The sequence below is a fragment of the Falco biarmicus genome, chromosome 2 (genome assembly GCF_023638135.1).
Source record: "Falco biarmicus isolate bFalBia1 chromosome 2, bFalBia1.pri, whole genome shotgun sequence".
Lineage (NCBI taxonomy): Eukaryota > Metazoa > Chordata > Aves > Falconiformes > Falconidae > Falco > Falco biarmicus.
This window is the reverse complement of record NC_079289.1, coordinates 28,410,085-28,435,219: the sequence shown is the minus strand read 5'-3', so window position 1 is coordinate 28,435,219 and position 25,135 is coordinate 28,410,085. Positions and strand designations below refer to the sequence as shown.

Here is a 25,135-nt window from a genome sequence, read left to right as displayed (position 1 = left end):
AGATATATGGGGCTGATATAGATAAAGAACACAGATCCTCTTCACCTCCTAACAAATGGCAGAAATTTGCAACATGATCGTTTCTCATCTGTATTCAATAATAATCCAAGACAGACTGAAAAAATGAATACATTTCCAGCTGAGACTGAAGATATTTAGATGAAAATGTAATTAACTGCTATAAACAATTTTATTATACGATAGATAGAACAATTCTTTTTCCTTTCTGTCTCCCGTTTTTGCCTTTTTTTTGTTCTATAGTAGATTCTGTTACCATGTTGTGTGTAGCAGATAACCATCAGTTCCTGGCTCACATCTCCACTTCTTCTGACTGGAATGAATAATTCACCAACATCTTCTTCAATAGTATAGGTGGACTGAGGAATAAAGACTGTTGATTCTGCAAAGAACAGACATATTTATTTATGTAGATTTATGGCCTCATAAAGTCACCTATAAAATACCTAGGAGCATTTTAGCATATTCTGAAGTGCAACAAATAACTTGTATTTATCAGCAATAGTGCTAATTTTAAGAAAAACTTGGAGGGTGAGAGAAGTAGAGTTTCTTAGTCTTTCAGAAATGGAAAACAAAATCAGATCACTAGGTCTGAATTCACAAGTCCTTATTAAGTAGTCTCTAATCTGACTAATTTACTTATCTAGGGTTACTTGTGCAAGATAGTGTTTGGAGAATTTGTCCACAAGGTCTATATTTTTCTCATTTCCATGGTATTTCTTTATTAACAGTTAATCACAGAAGTATCAGTAGTATAGCTCACACACAGGCAGTGGTTCTGCAAGGCCATTCATTAACTTACTACATCAAGATAACTGAAAATCATTTGGCATTGAGGATGCAAGATGGAGCTCCTGCTATCTTACTCTAACTTGGACACTTGATTTGAATCGGCTACACATCTACTCCTGTTTTACTCAAAGGAGACCTAGCCAATACAGTCAGCGAAGTCTAGAGAGCAATCTCACCCTAAAATTTATTGGACCAAAGAATGTCAGATGTGTTTTTCAGGGAAAGAAACACTAAAATGAATTTTAAACTCTTCATTATTTTATATTCATATAATCATATTGCTGTTTTATGCTGTTACTGGGATTCAGGATCCATTTTGTTCTTATTCTCTCAAAAACTCAAGAACAAAAGGTGGCTATGCATATGATTATAAAGCACCTTTACAGTTTCATTAATATGACTGCAACCCAAACAGAATATAATTCTGTATAATATTAAATCAAGTGGTATCAGCTGACTGCACAAAGCAATTCTTTCCAATATTTCAGAGTACTTTGGCAAACAATTTTCTGAAAATTGTCAGGTGATTTCTTTGAAAACATGTTCCAGGTTTTATTTATCCAATTGGAAAATACTAGCAGCATGACTTAAGGTCAAAAGACTGCCTTAAAAATGCTGTAATTCAGGTTTGGTAAGATCTAGACACTTTCACTATTCCAGCAAGTCAAATATTCAATGTGAAAAAAACCAATCCCCTACCTTTTTCTTTTAAAGTAAAACAAGATGTAACACCCAAAACCCCCATTTTGTTAATTTTATTTCTCCCTTTAGAATTAAGTTGACAAAATGAAAAACTCTATCCTAAAAAAAAAAAAAAAGCAAAAAAAAAAAAAAGCAGCAACCTGATTTGTTCTGTTTTCTGTCTCCTATTATCCTATTAGGAGTAAAATGACACTATAAAACTTGAACTGATCTTATGAACAACATAAAAGCTCAGAGGAGAATGATGTAGACAATGTCAGCTAGTGTAAGAAAGCACATCCTTATGCAATCTCTTTTTGGAATAAAACATTAACTGATGTCCCATACACCAAGGGCTGGTACAGCTTTCCAAACGAGCTCACTGTTTTGGAACTAAGACTACACCATTCAAATAAATGAATTTGAAAATAATTTTCACTGGAAGCAGAATAAAACTTTTGATGGTTTCTATACAGTTAGCAGCTGAACTTGTACCTACCCTGTGCTCTAAAAGACGATTAGGAAACCTAGTCCTTCCCCTCAAAATTCTCTTTATATTCCTTCCTGTAGATATTACTTGATTTGCAGTTGTGCATTCAATTTTCTCTTGCGCAACTTCACTTTATGTATAATTACTACAAATTCTCTGGGACTGTGAAAATTTTATCTTAATATAAGAAATAGAAAAAACTATCATTGGCATTAAGAAGACTCAGATAACTATCTTGAGTTGTGCTATCTCACTGATCATAGAAAAGACAGATGTAACACATTTTCAAGTAATTTCTGTGTTTCATACATACTACTTTTCAAGTAAAGCACTATTTTTCTCAGTGGCTAAATATGGATGATGATCATATAACCTCTAGTTTAACTTGCGCTATGAACAAAGAAACCTCTGACAGTTTTCCTGCGCAGTCCTCTTCAAATGTTAATCAGGGAAGACCACATAAAAGAAGCTGTTACAGTCATCCAATACTTGAAAGATCCCTTAAAGGACAGTTTTGTGTGACCATGGCCCATGAGTTCAAGTGTCTGGATGCAGCTGAAAAGCAAAGCAACCAGAGCACATTCTACATTTTTAGGGGTTTTTTTCCTCAGCTTCTTTTTTCATTTACATTTAACCATAACTGTATCTGTTCTTGACACAGCTTGTGCTGTACTTGGTCTACTGAACCTTACCCTTACTGACCTCCCCAGCTTGACATTAAGGCCTAACTGATGCGACTAGTTTGCTTCAAGACCCAAACCAGCCTGGACTTTCCTGTACCGTCCTCTCTCACAGGAATTATCATGGCAGAGTAAATCCAGTCAGCCTCCAGCCGCACATGCAGATACACTCTGCTTGCAAACACATTGAACTGAAACCCTATTATACATAAAATGAAACCGAAACTAAACAAAACAAAAAACCTAGAAATAATATATCATAGGAAAAATGCAGGCATTTCATCAAAGCATGCTACCTTAGTCACATATTCATTAATTACTTAAAGTGATAGGGGACAAATGGCTACCCAATGCCCAGGCCTGCCTTCAGAAATATTCTGAGGGAAGGTAAGCTTTACTATCCACTATTACTAATAGCATTTGTCCTTCAGTCTATCTTCTGGTGTATGTACATATTGGCAGCACAGTTCTGGAAAGGTTCTTACCATCTCCTGGGTCAATAATTTCCACTGTGGATACATATGGAAACTCCAGAACTGCCATGACAGGCTCAGAAAGAACAATTTGAAAGGACTCAGACTGTTCATGTTCACCGTCACTCAAAATCCGTACTCGCCACGTAGCTAAGGTTTGGCCAGGATTAAACTGCACTTGCTTCTGGGCTTTTCCTCTGAAATCCTTATCTTTCTTGGCAGTACCATCTTTGGTGCTAATACCTGCAAAAATCATAAATTTAGGTCATTATAAACATTACTTACATTTTTTCTGTCATTTTTAAACAAAGAATTTTTAAAAACCATACTTCTCACAACCCGAGAGTATTCAAGCCAACTCCAATTACTCTTGATCAATTTTATGCTAGTGTCACACACAGCAGTGGAAGTGTATCAATTAACATTATGAAAGACAGTTTGGACAGAATTAGACAAAGCAAAGCTAAATGCTAGAAAAACTCTACATTCTCCAAGGTTTCAGTCAAGTTTCTGTTTCTCTGTAATTCAACTATGGGTGCCCAAAAGGGCCAACAATATGTTTTCATGCCTTTACCTTTCTGGGTTCTCTTCTGTTCCAGAACTTCTAAATAACATGCTGCCTGAAACCCTCAAAAATATTTATTTCTCCTAGAAAAAATCAAAACACACCTGGAAAGGGGAAAGCTAAGGAAAACACAAAGACACAAAAGGGTAAAACGTACAGAATAAGGATGAAAGATGTAAAATCTGAACCATTGTGGTCATTCCCACTACAATAAGTATTTTTTTTTAAATGATCATCCTCTTATTTCAGTGTTTGCATAATGACAATTATAAACTGTAGTTCAGTTGAAACTGCAAAGCCATAAGATAAAAATCAATACAGCTCATCCCACAGAGACAACACAGACCTTACAGCCTCAAATCCAGGATGCTCTAAAATGGATTTCATTGGCACTTTCCTCACAGTTTAAGGCTGTTTAACAGGCCCACATGGAAATTAGACAGTCCTTCAGAACTATTTCTAACTCATGCATTTGGCCTTTGTTTGAACCCCACAGCACCACTCAAATCTTAAAGGTCTTTCTCAGGTTTTCAGAAAAAAATTCAAAACTTCTCCCTTCTCTGTTTGTTTCTTACAATGGTGTTAATTTATTAAACCATATAATCTTTCCCTACACAGCTTGCCTTTCTTGCTTCCTGCTTGTGCCTCTCTTCCTAAGTTATAGCCAGTATAACTTAGCATAATATATAGCCAGTATTTTACATAACCTATAACCCTTCAGACCCTTTGGCACTACACATGGACCAGAAAGGCCAGCAAGCATCTTAACCAATATCTTTTAAGTTCTTTGCAACTCTGTAATTCCATTTTGCAGGTGGTCAGAGGCAAGTTATTCAAACTGGTTTTGCTGGATTTTGAGTCAGCTCAATTCAGAAGCTGAGCTTGAATCTGTAGGTAGATAATTTTGTAAACACTAGTTGTAGGATCAGAAGTCAAATCAGTATCTGTTAATCAGCACCAGTAACTAATTTAAACCACACACCTATAACTTTGCATTTTATTGACCTATTTTATTCTTTTACTTTAAAAGAAATATATTATCAAAGTTAGTTCACTGTTCAAGATGGAGTCTTTTAAGTTAGATCCAGTTATTTTGTGCCTATACTCCTTATATCTCATGCCAAAATAGGTATCCTAACTACATCTCAATACCTAAACACAGATTCTTATTCAGAAAGAGACCTAAACAGAAACCTGATTTCTAAGCATGAACTTGTGCTCCATGCCAGGTAAATGCTTACATATCTCTGCAAAACCAGCTTTGAACTGAGTGCCTTTTCTCAGCAGTGTAAGCTCGTCATAGGTTTCAACATGAAACTGTATAAGAATAATGCTCCCTAGTCCAAACGCATCACCAGGAAAAGGATGGGAACAGATCCAGAAACTACAGACAGGTGTGAGGTTGCAGGATGTGATAACATAATCTTTTTTCACCTTTTCACTCCCCAGACACTGCAAACAGCTTTCAACACCTCCTGTATCAGCCTCAGTTGACTGCCAACATTGACAAAAGAAAACGAGCCTAATGGTCCTAGCTGCTAATCAGACCAGCTCACAATAGCCTTCCTGGAGAATGATCTCTGCTTATTGTTGTCTTTCCAATTGCTACAACTGTTTTTTCTCATTACAGGAAAAATAAAATTCGGACAGGAACTACATTCTGTGAAACAAATACAATTGATACCACTGTTGGTATCAATCAAATCAGAGAAAGGAGGACTGGGTCTTGGGTTGTTAAATCAAAAATTAACCTCAGAAGACCAAAAAGAGAAAAGTGAAATTTTCATCATATAACTAAAGAAATAATATCTTAGCATAACAAAAGATACTTGCTTTAATAAATAAACATACTCCTTTGAAAGTAGCTTGCTTAGTATGAAACACCAGTAAAAGAAAATAGTTGTATTGATGCATTTTATCATCTAGCTGGCCAGTGATTTATAGAAGCAACTGATAAGGTTAAAATTGAACTTACTTATAAAAGAGGTTTCTCCAAGATAACCTCTCCGTTTAAGAACAACATCAAGATATTTGGAGTCTTCATTTACTAAATAGTATTCCTTTTCTAAGGAGATCCATGCCCAGTTTAGGCGAAAATGTTGATTCTTCAGCTTATTGCCTCCTGCAAAACAAAATAAAAATTCATTTTTCTTCTTCATCAAATACTACTCTGTCTTTGGAGGTTAATGTAACCTGTACCCTGGGTAAAAAGTGTATCTTACCTAGACATCACAATCCAAAGATTTTGAAGATTTAAAACTAAGAAATAACAAGTAAAGAACTCAACCATGAAATGTTCAGTGCATATAGGAACAAATTTTATCTTAGATGCATACAGATTAATCACATTCCTTACAGAGTATGCTAATGTTCTTCTTTTTCAAGGGAAGAAGAACAAGGATTAATAAAAATATATTTAGGATGCCTTTTTAGAAATTACAAAAGGTGCAGATGATCCAAGTTTCTGCAGAACTGTATTGGTATTTCTAAATAACACACAGCGTAGGGCATTATGCAGAACTTCTTCAATATGATCAGGCTACCAGAAGCACTGGAAGACCCTTAGTATCCTGAGAGACTGGAGCTGATACCTACCATCTTTTAGACTTGCATGTACCCATGCAGCCTGCTTCTAAAACTTGCTATTTTGTTCACTAAATCCAACAATTTCTGCTCTTACTGGTTTAGAATTTATGCATTAGCACTGTATGATTTTAGGAACAGCTTTCATGTCTTCCTAGGAAATGGTTTCAATAGGATTAAGTATACCTGATACACACTGCAGTTTATAGTTATGCTGATGCCCTCCTAAGTTTACATGCGTGTAACCGTTGGGTTAGGTATGATTGCCTGTGCCACCTAAGAAGATTTAGAGAGATATAAATGCTTATTGGAATTCTCTTATACTATTTTGCAATGAGCTATCTTCATGATATGACGAATGCCCCCAGCTAAGTAAGCTGTTGAGATGTTTATTGAGAATCAGTTTTCAATAGACCACAAGATGTCTTCACAGTTCTTTTTACACAGGCACAACTGTAGCAACATGTTCCTGGTGAAGAAAGCAAACTCCAAGGATCCCTTCCAAGGTCTTGACTGTAGCAGCAGCACAGCAGCTTCCTTGTGGTCTCACTGTGCATTCAAACACTGGGAACTGAAAACACAGGACAGCAAGCAATGCACTAAGCTAGGGAAACTGAATAGTTAACATGGACCAAGTCAGCATCTCTGGCTGGCAGCTGTTGATGGCATTGTCCTTAAGTTGAACACTATTTCCTTATACAATAATTGAAGAACCTTCACAGTCCTTCTGAAACAAAAATGACCATATAGTTGTCAACAGAAGTAGGCTCTGTTTTTGAAGCCAAAGCAATGCAGGAATACAGGAAGCATCCCTCAAAACTTTTGGAGGGGATGATATGGAAGTCATTTAACTCCAGCTGCAAAACACTGAGCACCAGCCTAAAATCTGAGCATGTCTCAGCCTAATCTCTTGCTCCCAGCAGAAATGAAGCTGTTGTGTCTACAGTTAATGGGTTTTGTACAACTGTAAAAGAACAGGAAATACTGATTGAAATGGCTCTCTAAGGTCCAATTAAAAATGCTACTTTTTTTCAGTTGAAAGGTAATAGCTGGAAAGAGCTAGCATCCATTTCACTATGAACCAACTATTTGTACAACAGACTGAATATCTTAGATTAGATTATCCCATTTCTAATAAAACATAGCATAGCTTTAGTTTTACAAGTACAGTTTACCTCCATCTGTTCACTGATTTTTCACAGTAAAAAGGCATTTCTTGTCAGTGTAGGGATTCTAGATGCCACACATAAAAGGGCATGACAAACTGAGTTCTATGTATCCTATTGGACGTTTGTTACTACTCAGGAGAATCCTCTAACTTCCATAGCAAGAATAAAATAACCTGTTCAGCTCACTGAAGGCAGATGCTTACTCAGCAACTGTCTTCTGGGAATGCTGGCTTGTGTGGGAGGCTGTAAGCTGATCTCCTTCCCACAAGGTGCTGCTACAGAATAAGGTTTGCTCAGGTAATGACTGTCTGAAACGTGCCCTTTAGAATTAACACTTCTGTAAACAAGCCAGTGAATAGAGTTACTGGAGTACTACACTGCACTCCTTGCCCTGCTTTTTTCTGCTCTTTTGATCTCTATAGTTGCTGACAAAGGGGATGACTACAAACACACATACGAAAACTGTAAAGAGCACCACGAGAAAACCAGGAACTACAGTGTTAGCTACACCAGCACTTATATCAGGTTAGACATATGTTATGTCTTCCCATTAGTTTCTTGGGACAAATGCAATAGAGTATGTCTTGTTCTGTAATCTAGTAAGAAAAGCCATTTGTGTGCTGCCCTTGAACACAACTGCCCAATTTAAACATAATTTGACACAGGGATAAAAGTTTCTAACGATATAAAAGAAACAAAAATTTACTGCCAATTAGAGGAGAAAGAAGCTATTAGTATCACTACTGAGAAAATTACTGCTGCATAAGCTTACTAGAAATGAGACTGTCAGATACTGGAAAACCCTCAACTGAAGGAAAAGCGTAGCAGAGTTTATATCTTTTTAGACAGAATAGATTCCAGCTAGGGAATGGAAAGCAATAGCAAATCCAACACCAACTGTTCTAACATCCAAAGAAGTAATGGTTTAAACATGTTATGGACATAGGCACACAATCTACAGCTTACATACACACAGGTCTTATGTTTCATTTCTAGACTCTTAAATCAACCTTAAATGTAATCGATATTTGCACATAATTACTGAACATACCAAAATTACTACACAAGTGACAAAAATCCCAGTTGTTAAAGAGGAAAAGTCATACAGAGAAATTCTCAGTAGCCAACTACCAAACCAGTTAATTCCTGTCATTGAAAATGTTGAAATATACTGAGTTAGAAATCTAATAGGAGGACGAAATTTAGGAAGGAAAATGTGCAAGAAAGAAAATATGATTTTATATTGTGTTAATTCCACCTATTTCTTGCTTTCAGCAGTTTCTTTCCATTTTTTCTTAAAGTAAAAAAAAACCAAAACCAAAAATGTATTATTTATAGCAGGCTTTCAGCAAGCCTGCATTTCTATCAGCCTACTTCTGCCCCTAAAATATATATTGTTCACGTTTTAGAAGGTGCAGTACTAAAACCATCAGATTCATAATTTTAAGAAAACAATATAGATACTTTAGATCTTGATTTCTTAACTTTGTGCTTCAGAAGAAATGTTTTCTAAACTATACAAGCCACTTCACAGTCCAATGTCCCCAAAAAATAAAACCAGTGTTGCGGTTGTTGTTGTTATTATTACAGAACTCCGACACAATAGTGCAGGAAGTATATGATACAATTTATCTAATTTCAGGTATTTATTTTTGAGCTAGAAATTCTAAACTGTCTTTATAGCCAAAATTGGGAAAGAGGCATTTTGTGAGGCTATGATGTATTTTAGGTATCTATTTTTGAATGAGATTAGCTGTGCCTCAAAATATGCAGAAATACATGCATTTTTCCTCAGTAGCTGTTAAGAAGGCCTGTCATGATGAGTTACATTGTAGGCACTTTTATTATGCTATATATATACACTAATGCTAGGTAAGATGAGTTCCACCACACCTGAACTGGATGAAACTGGGCTGTTCTAGAAGATGGTAGAGCCAAGCACCACACAAATATAAGGTCTGTTAAAGAATAAGAAGAGTATAGCTTTCAGAAATTATAAAATATCAGAAATAAAATTTCACATGCCATCTTAATTTTGTTCCCTGTTAAATTAGTTATCTGCCTTACAATAGTATTTCTATAGGCAAATGAATTTTGCATGGCTCACTAGCACTTCCTTTGGGCATAGTCAAACATTTAGCTGCTAGGCAAATAATTAAGGTAATTAAGGTACCTCAATGACAGTTTTGCTTTTGTTCCTTTCCTAGACAAGTGCTTGTAATACAAATACATCAGAAGTTGACAGAGAGAGAAGCCATTACTAGAGTGCTTTTAAAACAAAACAAAAGGAAGGAGGGCCATGTTACGACAAGGTAAATCCAAAGTAACTTTGGTTATACATCTATGAGATACGGTTGGCAAGATGTTGCTATAGTGATGCATGAAAACCCATTTCTTGAATTTTGCCAAAGACCACAGTGTAGCAGTGCTAAATCAGAAGATGCTAGACAGGACCTGGTATAGTGAGACATTGATGAGAAATGAGATGGCAAGGGTTGTGAGACACAGTCAAAAACTTTGTACGCAGCTTAAGCTAAGGATCTAGAGTAAGGTGGGTCACAAAGTGACTTAATGACTGTGACTTCACTGACTGAGGCTGCTGAGGACAATACTGTCTGAAAAGGTTTGCCTGAATATGACAAATCAAAGATGGATGTCGTCTAGAATTGGTCTTTACAGGAGTCCTGTCAGAAAACAGTGTCACCTGTCAGAAAACAGTGATATATTATTTTTGCATAGGTCATCAAACCAGAAATTCCTAGAAAGATCAAGTCATACAGAAACTCCAATTTCAGCTACATGAATAAAAGAAGAGGACTTGATCAGTAAACTGTTTAAAGGGAAAAATATTAAAATGAATTTTCCCATTTAAGCATTTATCCTTCGAAACTGCTGTTCAGGTATCTTTAAAAATACATAAAAACTCCATCAGAAACACTCACTAGATTGTCAGAACTTTCTATCATGATGTAAAGAGCTCAGAGAAGGAAAGAATCAGTTCCAGTTCTCTCCACAGATTTCTGGGCTATGTGAAGACAGTATAAAATATATTTCCATCATTAATTCGTGTCTCTTGAGCGCTGGCAAGCTGAAGGGCATTCCATAGAGAACGTCTGATTGTAGCTTTGCTGTCCCTAGGAGCTACCCCAGAACCCCAATTCATAAACAAAAGCATACAGCTACACCACAGTGTTCACCTATTGATACAATGGAAATTGATGTATCTTGATAGATACTGTCTTCCCTACATGGTATCCATGGCATAATCAGTCAGAGATGAATCAGCTAAAGAGTGCCCAACCTGTACAACCATAGCCACCCAGATTCATTGTGTCCACAAAGTATGTCTTGCATTGCCATAAAGCTCTACAAATACCAGACAGCTGTGGTTTAGACATCTGTTTCATTTTTTCACCCTCTGATTAGCTTCTTTCTGTGCCAAACCAACTTAAGTTACATATCAGGATAAAGTTATCTCAACAGTTTCATTAGAAGTAAAATCTGATGTGGAATGCAGAAATCTTAGTTCCCAAGATCATGATTCTCCATCTAGCTATGAAGATCCCTGTCAACCTTAGCACTTCCCAAGTTTTTTGATCCCCACACTACTTGCTAGTTGTTATTTGTGGTTTATATAAACATGATTTTTAGCAGACTAGAGAAGTGACATACAATCTTAGATGATTCTGCTAGTTAGAATAAATGTAGAGAAGATACTATATATTCAGCTGAAGACACACAGTTTCAACAACTCTGATTTGCCATACTGTGTCATAGTCCCAGTACATTCACCCTACAGGTTAAAAAGGCAAAGATCTCAAGTAAATCTATTAGAAAGACCTCACCTATAAAATAGATAATAAAAGTACTTTATTCAATGTTTTGGGGCAGTACATCATTGGGCTAGATGACCTTCAAAGGTCCATTCCAACCCAAACTACTCTGATTCTATGATCATATGCTGTTCCCTCTGCTATGATCACCAGAAAAGGCATATCAGGTGAAACTGCTTTAATTTCATTTAGAAAAGCTATTTGCAGAAGTGAAACACATAAGTAAACCCAGCACATAAAATACGCCATTAAAATGTTTTAAATAGGCTTCAACAATGCATAAGCTAACCTAATAATTTTACCCAATTAGAAACCCTTAAAATGCTTCTCCTTTATACGTCTTTTTCAAATGTACTATAATGGACTCCAATCACTAAAGCAACTTGCTGAACTCTGCACCCTTCTGCAATCTCTCTGCCACTGTAACTCAATATATTTGCAGAACAACCAAAACCAACCCCCTGAACTAGCCCCTAGTGATTAGGGACTAAAACAATGCTTCCTCTGACTTGTCATGAGAAAACACACACTTCCCAACATTATGGACTTGGCTTGCCTAGAGTGTAATTGCTGATATCCAATGGGCTGCAGACAGTTTCTGTCTTTCAGTAGTTTCTGTAACTCTTTTGCTTTTGTTTTATGTCTGCCCCCAAGAAACAAGTTGGAATGGCCACATTTGCCAGGGCTCAGACTAAGCAAATGCTTGAAGTCACATAGCAGAAAAAATATCTTAAGTATACTGTACAGTTGCTTTGTTACAAAAAGAGAAGGGGAAGTGAGAGAATGTAAAGGCTGGCTAGTGCATATTAAATGTTGATCCTAGTAAATTCAACTAAGCGTAACTAAGGATGTCTCCAAGCACAGTCTGGAGATTCACACTGGGTTAATTTAAGGAATTTCCAATACAAGTCTATGTCCAGTTCTTCTGCAGGAGATTAGCCAGATTCTGATTAAGAGATTATCCAGATTTTCATTGACAGAAACTGTGGAAGAAAACATGCTCTTTTAGACACTGCGTTTCATAGCTTTAAATTAATTTCAGTTTAAATCAGCTCAGTACAAATTAGTTCACCAAGAGCCAGGATACCTTCATTCTGTTGGCTGCACCAAGAAGCTGTGAGCTTTCAAAGGAAAGAGCAAAGCAGATAAAGAGAAACCCAGTCTGAATCATAAAAAAGGATGCTGGACCACTGTGTGGGTTTCAAAGCATTTATAGACATAAAGTGGTTAGCTTTGTAACTGATTTCAAGGGAACCCAAAAGGATCCACTTGCTGGTTTGGGATTCTGTGCTGTAAGCAAGGTACTAGCTCTGCAGGAGTTGAATGCTTCCCACTTCTACAGTTCCAATGGTGAAAATACAAATAATTTAATGAATTCAGGGTACTACTGAAGTGCTACTTATTGAAGTGCTTAAGCACATACCCATATATGCTGCTGAATCATTGTAACAGAAGAGAAAGTCATTGAGCTACCCAAAAAGTTCTTAGCAAGACTGAACAAAGCAAAATTGGGCAAAAAAATATTCATATTATTCCTCCTCTCCCTCAAAATATCAATCCATCAAATTAAAGTTGTTCACAAAAAGACTGGCTTTGATTAATCTCTTTACTGAAAATACTGGTGGAGAATAAATGATGAATTATCATCTTTTTCCACAGTCTGACTTAAGTATTTCAGGTATATATAGCTTCACATATTATTACTGTAATAAATTTGTCTACATATACATATGCATGTACATGTACATATACATATATAAATTTGTTACATATGATGTAACAAACTAATTTTTAATGTAAAAACTACAAATACTACACCATACATTTTATTTTATTTTTTTCAAATGGAAAACCCTATGCTCAATTATTCCACAAAACTTTATTAGAATTTTGACTTTTTGACCTGTTTCAAAATAAAATATCTCAAAACATTTTCACAGGATAAGACAATATCTTGTTGCTCTGCTCAAAGACTCAGGAACCATTCAGCATTTATTGGTGGAGAACATACACAGAATAGGATTTGCAGAATCACTTTAGATAATGCTTTCTCTGGACAATCACATTCTAGAATTTGATCAATCTTATTTTAAAGTAGATACTTTAAATATGTCAGATGCAGCCTAAATTTTCCTCTAAGGGAGCAAAGAGTTTAAATGAAATACAGGGTAGATTAAAAGTAAAATAATGACAGTTCATTAGACACAAAAAAATATGTTATTTATATTAATCACATATATTTCTATATTAATATATTCACAAAAGAATGGTTATACAATACTTGTACTATGTACATACCAACAATAACATATTACAGCATTTTAAAATCTTGCAACATTCACAGTGCAGCCAGACAGGTTACTGTGATGACAGTGACCATACGATCTGATCTAAATCACTTTGATACATTGGATCATTATACAGTTTATATGGAAAGATTTCTTTGGAAGTTGAAGTGCCACAAGTCTCAGTTCCATAGAAAGTATATTTTCAAATTAATACAGGCCTGTTCTCATTACAAATCAGAACTGACAATGTTATCTTTCCAGAAATACTTTGCCTTACTGAATGTCAGCGGGAGCGAGGCATTCATCACAGAATCTGCTCAAAACAATTCATAATCAGACTCTACCCTCTCAGCCTGCATGCACTATTGATAGGGAAAAAAAAAAAAAAAAAAGACATCTAAAAATTATGAAAGTGAGCATTTTAAAGGATCAGAATACATTACAAATAATAATGTGAAGGTATGCTGAATGCACCTGATTTTGGCCAGTATTTGAGGTCAAGCAGTCACCAACAGGCTGGCGTTTGGAAGGCAGACCTCTAATAAACTCCTGTGCATCAGGCACATGAGAAGGTTGGTGTTATACTGAATTTACAAGATGACAGATAATGAAGCAGAAAGACTTTATTTTGCCCTGTCACTGTTTCTGAGATGATGAACAAGGAAAAACAAAATTTTTTAAAAAATTGTGCCACCTGACTCTTGGTTGGTATTGCTAGGCACTTAGCAGGGATTATTTTAAACTAATCAGCAGGTAGCAACCACTGCTGAGAGCTTTTATTTGAAGGTAGTAAAGGACAAGGAAGAGAGTAAAATGTTTGGGAACTTACCCTTCATTCTGGAAAAGTCACTCATATAAACAGATTCAGGAGAAGCAGGACAAAACCAAAACCAAGGGAAATGGACAGGAGGGGAAGCATTTGAAAGGGGACAGTTGATGGCTACTGAACATAACGGCCCACTAGTCCCAGAAAAGGGAAGGTACCAGGAGGCAGGGTTGTCTGTAGACTGCTCTATTAGCAGCACTTTGTTCTCAGAAGTCTTTGTTCTTACTGTAGAGATCAGTCCTTGTTTTGAAATGATGCTTTATGTTATTGTATAATGGATAAATCATGACCACTGCTTCCTAGCAGAAAAAAATCCAGAGCAGCCAAATTAATTCCAGTGAATAACCACTATTGGCAACAGGTCCTAGTGCACAGGAACATAACCAACTCGGTCCTATTCCACAAAATTTAAAGACATAAGACCTGCCACTTATGAGTAGGATTCATACAGTCTAATTTTACCATGTAAAAGAAGTATGTTTAACTTAGGCTAGCTGTCCAGGCACAATGAAAGCAAAGAACTGCATCTTCAGAAACTGCAGGTAGATCTGATATGAACAGCTGGATTACCCTCTGGAAAGGTTTGGCCCACTCCATTGAATATAACTGGAGAATGTTCAACCCGCCAGTCTAGATGGCTAATTAAGTCCAAAGACATGATTTTCATGCACGCACAAAGGAGAGTCCCGAAAAACGCAAAAATGTGACTACTCCTGAATTGTAATACAGTAAACTTGTAAATTCAAACACTTTAAAAGTAATCTTTGGAATATTTAAAAATAACAACAAAAAAATCTATTTGGTTAGAAGAATTACTCTAATTCTAAAAGTTATTTCCATGTTGTCATTAAACTAATTCGCACTCAGTGTAGCCACAAACTAACTTTGCACCAGAAACATCAGAAAAATAATTTAAACTTCCTTTCTGAGTAGTAACAGAGAAAACCCAAACATACCACTGAAGCTGTCATGTCTATCATTAAACAATGGTCATATTACCTAAAGCAGAATACCTTTTTTCCTCAGGATCCACACCCTGCACCTCCCTCTGAAGGAAAAAAAACACCACCTGGATTAGTAAGGTTTTGTGCATGCATGGCCTGCAGCAGTAGGTAAATTTATTAGATCTCTGGCAACACATTCTTAAAATAAACTTAATAGTCTTCAGGTCTCTGCTTACTAATTTGTTTTGTGGCGCCAGACAACTTCTGCCAAAAAACAGGCTCCAGCTGAATTGAAGCAAGGGTCATTTCCTTGTCTCCCAGAATAACGGGTTTAGCTCCACCAGCTTAGTTACTGTCCTATATGGGACTGTCTTCTGGTTTACACATTTAAAGCAGCACTATATCCATATTAGCCTGTAGTAAAACTACATTTTAAAGCTTAATCAGACCTAGTGTTATATTTGAAGGTCATGGGGTATCCTCAGCCTCAGTCTTGAAACTAAAGAGTAATAACAGAAAAGTGCACTGTGACTTTACAAATGAAAGACAGTCCAACAGAACATGACCCAGGAGAAATATATTTACAATGAAAATATTGTCTCACTTAATATAGAACTATTTTAAGATACTCCTTTACTCTGGGAAAAGAATATATCAATTTCCCTTTCTTTAAATAGCATTTTAATTTAAAACTTGCTAACACAAACTCCTTCATATGTGCCTAATTTTCCAATGCTTGCAATATCCTCATGCTTAAAATTGGGGAGCATGAGTGGGTGCCACCTGAAACTGAGGCCTCTAATTTTTCATAATGAATCTGAAATTGGTATTTGTGTCAAACTGGCAAATTTCCCTTGAAGAAGTAGTTGAACTTTTTAACTAACTGTTGAACGCTGTCTTTGCGGAGAATTCCCCTCTATTTCAGGTGACAATCCAGGCTCATAAATCTCAATTTTTATAGCCTTAAGAGGAAAATGTGTGCAAGAGGGATTAAAGAGGTTGTTGTTATTTGCAAAGCCTACCCTAAACAAAATGGAACAGTTTCCATTTGATCAGCTGGACTTGCTGTAACTCACTGAGCACCAATAGGAAAACTATTCTTTCAAGTCCATGTCAAAGTGATTGAACTGTTTTTCTTTATTAAGAATTAACTTCCACAGACTTGAATTTTGGTTCCTTTTCTGTTCTGGCAATGCAACAAATGCCCAACTGACTGGAGGAGAACAAATGTCAGGCAGGCTCATTTAACATTTACTCTTAATTCATTTCAGAGTAATTGTACCAGGTAATCTGAAATACTTAACTTTTAATATTTGACCAAAGAAACTCCTTTGTGGTGCCTTTGATCCTTTTTAAGCTATGCCAAACCCATAACCTTTTGCAGATGATTTAGTCCTGCTCAGGAAGAGCAGAGTAAAAAACTAAAAACATACAAAATCATTGATAGAGACAAGGACAAAAAAGGGTTCCTTTTCAGATCACTGTAATTTTGCCTTAAGACAAGCCTTGTAAAGAGGTATTCAAAGATATTAGTTCTGCTGAAGAAACATTTTTGCATGAATGCATTTTTTAATATCATGACAAGTTCTTCAATGTTACTTGAGGCGTATCCTATGGAACAGAACTGTATATTCCTAAGGCAGCTATTATACTATATTCCTGTATCCTTTTTCATGTCAAATTCCAATGCTGAAGTCACAATGTATACTGCAAGATGAAAAAAATAAATAAATTGGGAGAACCTCAAAATTCCTTCAGAAAAGTCAAGACATGAGAAATCTGTTCAAATATCAAAACTAAGTACAGAAAGGTACTTCTGAACTTAATTTTGAAACTCCTGAATAATATGACCACTGTGAGTTTCCCAAGACAGAAGTTCAACAGACATAAAGCAGAGGGACAGGGGACAGAAGTGACTGTGAAATTATGACAACTAATCTTGATAGTAAGTTGCTTCCAACACATTATTTCTCTCTCCCTCCTCTCTGCATATGCATGCAATCTTCATTTATACTTTAAGACAAGTAGTTAAATTAAATGAAAATCATCAGTAGAAAAAGTGTATCTTTATTTTTAGCACAGAGCTAATTTTAACAACTCATTTATTTATGTACGGTTCACATTTGACTCAGCTTGAAAAGAGATCATTGGTTTAGATAGTATCCCCTGTCTTAATGTACTAGTAGAAAACTGCAACATCTTGATAAGTGAAGAGGTACATCTACAAAAAAATCCCTTTATTTGTAATAGGTTTGGCAAGATTATTTTCAAAAATTACATATTGACCTTCAAATACCAAGGTGTGTTTTCTGACATGCCAAGTTGAAGTTCATTTGGCATCACTCAGGCTTTTGAAAACTCCTTGATCAAGACTTCCATGACTGTTCTCCCACATGTTTTCAGAAATTAAAATCCTCAGCTTTTTCCCAAGGGCCAGGGAGGCAATGTTTTTGTCAAATCAAGTCCAGCTCCCCCTGAACCTGCTGGCTATCACATACAGGCAGGTGAAGGCCTGGGTATCTGTGGTCTGAAGTTTACATTTTTTGCCTTAGAGTTCATACAGAAATGTGTGGAGGTGCGACCACAGCAGTTTTAACAAGCCAGCTAGCAGAAATGTTTCTGTTTTAAAGGAAGGTTTTTCCCACCCTTTCTTGAAAGGGAGCTGCATAGCCCTCGCCTGTCAGGACACGACCTCAGCCTCCTGCGTGTCGCCCACTGCAGCTGATAACATCGCTGACAGAAACCGCAGCAGTTCCCCGGGCTGCAGCATAACTTGGGGTGCTTGAGAAGCTGCTGGGAAAAGTCCTCTCACCTCAGCCTGCAGCAATCCAAACAACGCTGATGACACAGTGCTGAGCTGTCATCGTCTACCTCCTCCTTTCGGCTGCGGGTGTTAAACTTGGGTTTTTTAACTGATTTAATGGCTGTTCAAAACATTTATTTTTTTTCCCCCACTACATCTGACAGTTCTCTTGCTACCTGTTAGGATGCCTACTCCTTGTATGATGCAGCAACATGCTGGAGACCGAGGCCCGTGGGTTCAGGAGGCCCATTCCAGGAATGCTAGAGAAGCCCTGGGGTCCATAAGGCCATGAAGAACAGTGGATACTGTAGAGGTGGGAGCACAGGGAGGAGGTGACAAGATGACAAAGATCACCAGTTGCTCAGTGAGATTACTAGGACATCCCAGATCAAATCAGCCTGGGCAGCCCTCCTGCCAGGTAAGTATCGATGGCTACTGAAATCCTTCCAGCTAATGACTGCCATCGAGCTACCTGTGAAAGCCTTTTTGTTTAGGAAGGTAAATTCTCCCCTGTATGCCTTTCAAGGATATTTCTTTCCATTCTTACCTTAATTATATAAGAAAATTAAGGACTTGGCAGGATTGATTAATGAGCGCTGCATATATGTTAGATGCGTAAATAACAGTGGATTTTTTTCTCTGTTCTGTAAGACTGAACAGGTGCGGATGTCAATTGATTTAACATCAGAAGATGGGATGGCATAAGTATTAATCTTCACATGGATAACTATGCAAAATATGAAATGTCACTGATTGCTGGGTCACTGTTTGTCATCTGTGGAAAGGTACATTTGAGTTCATCTATGAAAGCTGAGTGACCAGTTGGTCAGGCTGAAAGCAATCCACTGCTGATATTCCTGTGCAAAACAACATACGCCATGTAAATCGACACATACATAAAGAAAAATATAGCAGTGATTCCTTCCATGTTTAGAGATGGATCTGAAAAGTTATGTGATACATAATAAAGTTTCAATCATTCTAACATCACTAAATCTGATCCTCAGCTTCCTACCTGCTATAGGCTTCTCTGTGCTTGGTCTACTGGTCAGTTCCATCCAGCCACTCAGAAGGGTGGACTCTAGCCTTAAGCTTTCCAAAGAACTTCCTACTATGTTACCTATTTAAGAAAATAATTGGTCTACCCAGATCTCCATCTCCTGCCTTTTCAAAGAGGGAAAATATTCTTGAAGTTGTTTGTAAAGTCCAATGAACTATAATGGTATTAAATCTCAAAACATAAACCCTGGCTTTTATGTTTACACTGCAATTCTGCCCCTCTCTCTGCCCCAAGCTAGGAAGTGCAGTTATATCAGCTAAAAGTGCGTATGGGTTGAGGTTTCTGACAGGAGTAGTTCCACCAATTCTTGAGTAACCATTTATCTTTTAATTATTCCAGCTATTCTTTAGGTGTCTTTCATATCGGAAGAGAGGGGAACACAGCAGTTGAGTAACCTCACTGCCTCTTAGCTTGCTTTTAAGGTTCTCTAGTCCAAACTCACCCAGTCTTCTCCAGCAAGTTCACACTGGGAGTGATCTGGGATCTCTCTTCCACTGTTTAACTCTGTAGGTAATCTAACTGAAAGGGATCTTCCTGATCACTGCATCTGGTCTCCTGTTGCAACAGAAAGCCTTATTGCTATTCTATGTCCAAAACTCATTAATCTCCACCTGCAAAGCAGAGGCTTCTTGCCCTTCTCTTCACCTCCTACAGTGGAGCCCTTCAAAAATTGTTGACTAAAATGGGGCACTGCAGTCCAGAGGTCTCACAATAACTCTATTTTAAGCACTTGGACTTAAAACATTTCAAGAAAGCATATTCTGACCTTGGAAAGTCTTTGTCCAAACATATTTCTAATCCTTTGGACATGATTCCAATCTCATGTTGTTAAATTCATATCATTATAGATTCCTTAGCTGCTGAAACATGAGCAATAACTCTATTCAATTCTTCACATACTCACTGAGTAGCTTCTTGGACGGATAGTGAGCCAAATACAGTCTAACATAGCCATGGGAATGCACTTTCTTTTTGCTTTCTAGTTAATGAGCAACTTTCAGGATGAGTTTGATAAAAATCCTTATGTTAAAGAACACAGGAGGGAACAGTGAAATGAAACTCGAGAGTGTACTATCTCAAAAATTACTTGTTCAATGCAGACACATTTGCTCTGTTCTGTGAAATACATTAGAGGCCTGTATTTTAATATTCTTGTTCTTTTATTGACAGATATTTCAATCTACAATCACCAGGATACCTTAATGTGCCTTGGCACATGAACACAGGGGCAAGACATAGTACATGCATCCTCTTCGCATCATGCAAACAAGCTCTGGTTGCGCTGGTACATGCCCGTGGCACAAAGGGCAGCGCCACAAGACTCAGCCCTGCCAGAACCGAAACTTTACCAGTTTGATGCTCTGCTTAGCCTGCTCAACCCTGCCCTGCTGATTGCTGATTCCTGAGCTAGTTCATTAAGCTCTGTCTTGAGTGGCTCAGTAAGGAAGGGACTGTGTTGCTGTGTAGATGGAAAATGGTTGGGGTTTTTTATTATTATTTGGCTAGTGGGATATAAATGAAGAGGGTAGATTTTATCTTGGGTTCTCTCAGTGTTTTCCCACAGTGCACTCTACAGGTTATTGGATACGCTTGTCTCTCTCTTTCCTACCTATGTGTGGTCACAGAAACCATTTTCTCTCTGGTCTGTCATCACGTGCCCTTCTTGTGGTAAATACTGTAACTGCTTACACAGGGATATAATACAGGACAAGTCTTCCAACCTTTAATTTGAAGGTTTCCTTTAACATTATTCAACAACTAAATACAAAAAGGGCTGCCAGCAATATGTCAGACAAATCTGACAGCCAGTTTTCACACCAGTGTCCTCATAGGGCACCATTTTCTCTGAGTCAGATTTCGATAAGCAGAAGAACAGCAATTATTTAAATGTATTGGAGAACAGGGTGGCAAACCTCATGGCATGAAAGTGGGCCTGGAGTTCCATTCAGACTATGGTTTAACTTTTTCCTCCTAAGAGATCTTGGAGCAGAGACACTCAAAAATTGCTGGAGAATGAGATTTGGACAGTATACTGTATGGGAAAGTTTCTACTTTTTAGGTCAATTCTTTGCACCCTTACTAATTATGCAGAAAGGTCTAAATAAAATAAATGTTATACAGAAGTGCATGGAAGTTCTGCATAACAACATATGGATTTGCACTACACAGAAGAATTATTCACAGATATATATAGATAAAAAACTAGGAATACTTCAGAATAACATTTAAAGTGTGAGCATATCCATTTATGGCTATACTATATTTCAACTTTAAAGCAAACATGGTCTTTTCTTAAATCCTATGCTGCTGAGCAAGGCTGGCTTTAAGACATCAGCTTTCCATTATCTGAGTACTAATAGATTGACTGTAAAAGACTTCTTTGAGAAAAAGCCTAGAATATCTAGAGAAAAGTATTGTGCTGACATACATACGAAGCCAGACTTGGCTTGGGTAAGTCCCTGAGCAGGCAGACTGGAATATTATCAGCAGGGAAATCCTTACACCTTGGATAATCCTGCCATCTATGCAGTTGTTGATGCTAAAAAAGATGGTGAAAAGAAGCTACGGTGAAATCAGGGATCAGTGATAAAGTAATTAAGGAATTCCATTAATAATATTGATTTGGTATATCAAACACTTTTAATGAGTTCTGAAATAGGGTTTTTTTGTTTGTTTGCTTTAACTAGGTATCTTCTTAATATTAATCATCTGGCAAGCAGGAATGCTGACTTCATTTTAGCAAAAGAAAATCACTGTACATTTCAGATCTAACCAAATCCTCAAATATATATTTCCTCTGCTCTGTGTTTCACAAAGATGGCATAGCTTGATGTTACACTAAAAATGATTTCACCTTACTGATGGTCCTACTTGTCACTTTTCAAAATAAAACTACTCTGCAAGGAACTATTAAGACAATTCACCTCTTTTGTGCATATACTGTATCATACTTAACGGCTTTAATACTCACTTTCTTTAGAACTTTTTTATATCTCACAAATTTGTCTGTCTTTCAGACTGACTCTAAATTTTGCTTTCCTCCATAATTCTGTCTTAGTGGTGATCTGACAGAATTGATTTGGACTTGATTTAAAATGCAGCTCCCTCAGTAGCTTTCAACAGTCTGCCAGAAGATCATTTTTTCAGAGCAGTAAATCACAATAAAATAGGACACAAGAAAGGAGTGTTAGGGGTGAAAAGAAATCAATTTGATAAAACAGAATAAGTTTGAACAGGAATTGAAATAGTGGTTTCCTATTATCACTTTTGGTATCAAAAGAGAAGAAGAGGGAGTAACTAATACACTTTTGCCAAACCTAAATTTCTGCTTACACCAAATAAAATGTGATGACAAAATATGTCCCTTCACTTAGTGTTCTAGCAAACCCATTGTTCACAAATTTAAAAAAAACACCACCAACTCATATTAATACAAATAATGCAAAACTTACTGTGAATTATTCCTGTGAATTCCAGAATGCTCTCTGCAATCTGGTATTTAGTATTTTGGATAAGATTTTTTGTCTGCAATTGGCACACAAGTGAACCCTATAATCACCTAGAAAGTCAGCAGTAACCAAGTATCCTGCAGAAATTTTGTTAAAAGTTTTAAAGAAAGAATCATAATGTATCATGATGGAAAGAGAACTAAGTCTGATATGATGGTCAGATAAAAAGAAATACACTTTAACAATATTTTGAATGCTACGTCATTAACATTACCTGAAGATATTTTTATAAGATATATGCACAAACCTAAATTATTTCTGAATAAAAATGAATATAAATTATAAAAAAGTTATCATTTTTTCCAAAAAATGGCATAATAATTCTGAAAAAAAAAATCCTAAGTAACAGTGTCTATTCTAGTAAGCACCATATATCAATGAAAACACATGATCAATGAGCATCAGGTTTAGAAGATGCTATTACTCACTTTTAAAGTTTCAAGTACTCATAAGATTTTTAAACATCTCCTCCCATAAAATGAGAAACTTTCATGTGAAATTTGAAGTCTAGATAGCAGGTTTTATATGTTAAATATATATAATTCAGCATGGCAAAATGATCAGCTTCTCATAATGTGAAAAATATTTTGCATCCTTTTATATCTTTTAGGAGCTGTGCCCAAACATTCAATCCCTCTCTCCACCATAAAGACACAACATGAGTGATGGGCAGTGAGAGGCAATCTTTCAGGGGATTTCCTTGAGTATTCTTCCCCTTGCTGCAGAATTTGATCTCAGAAATGTTTAGGAAAGTTATATTTGAGTCAATACAGAAAAAGTTTTGACACTTAACAGTCAAGAAATATAGAGTATTCAGGTCAGTAAGAGAACAGTATGTGAGAACTTTCATTATCTCCCTACGAAATCTAAATGGTCTGTCAAGCAAACAGCTTACAGTACTTAAAGCTCTTTCAAAGACATACTCAAAATGGTATAAATATGTAGACTGTAGTAGGTACAATATTTATATGCTTTAACCTTTGCCAGAATATTAATATTAAGAGGAGATGAAAAATTATAAACAATTATGTTTTGGAGAATATAATTTCTACAATTCCTTCCATTCCTAGCACTACAGCACAATATTTCAAACACCAACAGTGAACTGAAGTTCAGCATTCATTTCTATGGCTTGAATCTGCTCAATAGGCAGTGTGAAGTGCAATTATCAGCAAACAATGCAGCATGACTACTAAAATTAACACTGACATATTAAGGAAGATTTGTGCGGAACACAGAGAATATTATTAATGCTAAAGAATTTTACACCTGATATGTAGAAAAGATTGACACAAAATTTTCTGACCATGCAGATTTACATTTTTCATATAAGTTTTGGGAATAATCTGGATTTCTTCCCAACAGCTACTTATACTATATTTTTAAGAAGCCACATGTATTTCACCTGACAAACTTAAGCCAGCTCTCTTTATACATTGTTAGATTTATAAAGAAAATTGAGTTGCACTACTTTCATGGAATACTCTTTGATATGAGATCTGACAGACGTGGGACGTAAATATGTCTCTACACTACAAGTCTCCTTCTTTCTCTGTATATATCTTAAACAAGAGAACTACATAGGTAAGCCCCTGTAGATAAGACACATGCACATATATACACAAAGACTTATGTAGGGAACGCACAAGTCTTGAACGCTCAGTTAAACAGTTCATTGAGTACATTGCATTCACTCCAGATTCAAAATAAGTTTCATTCTGCAGCTCAGCTGAAGCAAATGGACCAATCAATGACTGTTCATTAAGATGAAGACCTTGTCCATATTTTTTTGTGCTGCTCTGGTATCTATACACCAGTGAGATGCACATCATATCAGCAACATAAATGCGAATAAATACACTGAAGGTACCACACCCACATAAATTTATGATTTTTTTAGTGTTCACATTATGCATTGGGATTTATTTTTCATCTTACAGAAAATTCAAGTCTTTATTCAGATCTGGAAAAACCTATGTAACAGGCTGGGGAATAATTCTCTTTGGCTGTCTGAAATAAACCAGTAACATGGATAATAATAATAATATTATTATGGATAATAATAATATGGATAATAATATTTCACTGTATGAAGCAAAGTGAAATATACTGCAGATCTCCAGAGTCCTGTTTTATGTATTAACAGTTCCATTCTACCTGCCTCCCACTACAATCCCTATAGGGAGTGACTCCAAGAGCAATTCCCCACAAACCTTATCCAGGACTGCAGCAGACTCCAACAACACACACAAGAGAAATCAGTTCATACAGTTTCCGAGGACACACAATTAAAACTTTGCATTCTGCCAGTAAATCAAGACTGAGCACCCTGTTCTTGAGTGAAAAATGTACACTGTTCCCTTCCGACAGTAATGTCAGGCAATCTCTCCTACTTCCAGTAATGCAGTTTAAGTTGGTATA

General features: G+C 36.5%; 1 protein-coding gene across 1 annotated transcript in view; it reads right to left on the bottom strand.

The window, feature by feature from the left end:
- The window catches only part of FREM2 (FRAS1 related extracellular matrix 2), a 143,155-nt gene that overhangs the window by 59,149 nt on the left and 58,871 nt on the right, over nucleotides 1-25,135 (bottom strand). The window contains exons 3-5 of the mRNA XM_056329345.1: nucleotides 5,675-5,821; nucleotides 3,147-3,377; nucleotides 275-400 (exon numbers count right to left, since the gene is read on the bottom strand). Of these exons, the coding sequence (XP_056185320.1) occupies nucleotides 275-400; nucleotides 3,147-3,377; nucleotides 5,675-5,821 (504 nt within the window). The remainder of the gene's footprint in view (nucleotides 1-274; nucleotides 401-3,146; nucleotides 3,378-5,674; nucleotides 5,822-25,135) is intronic.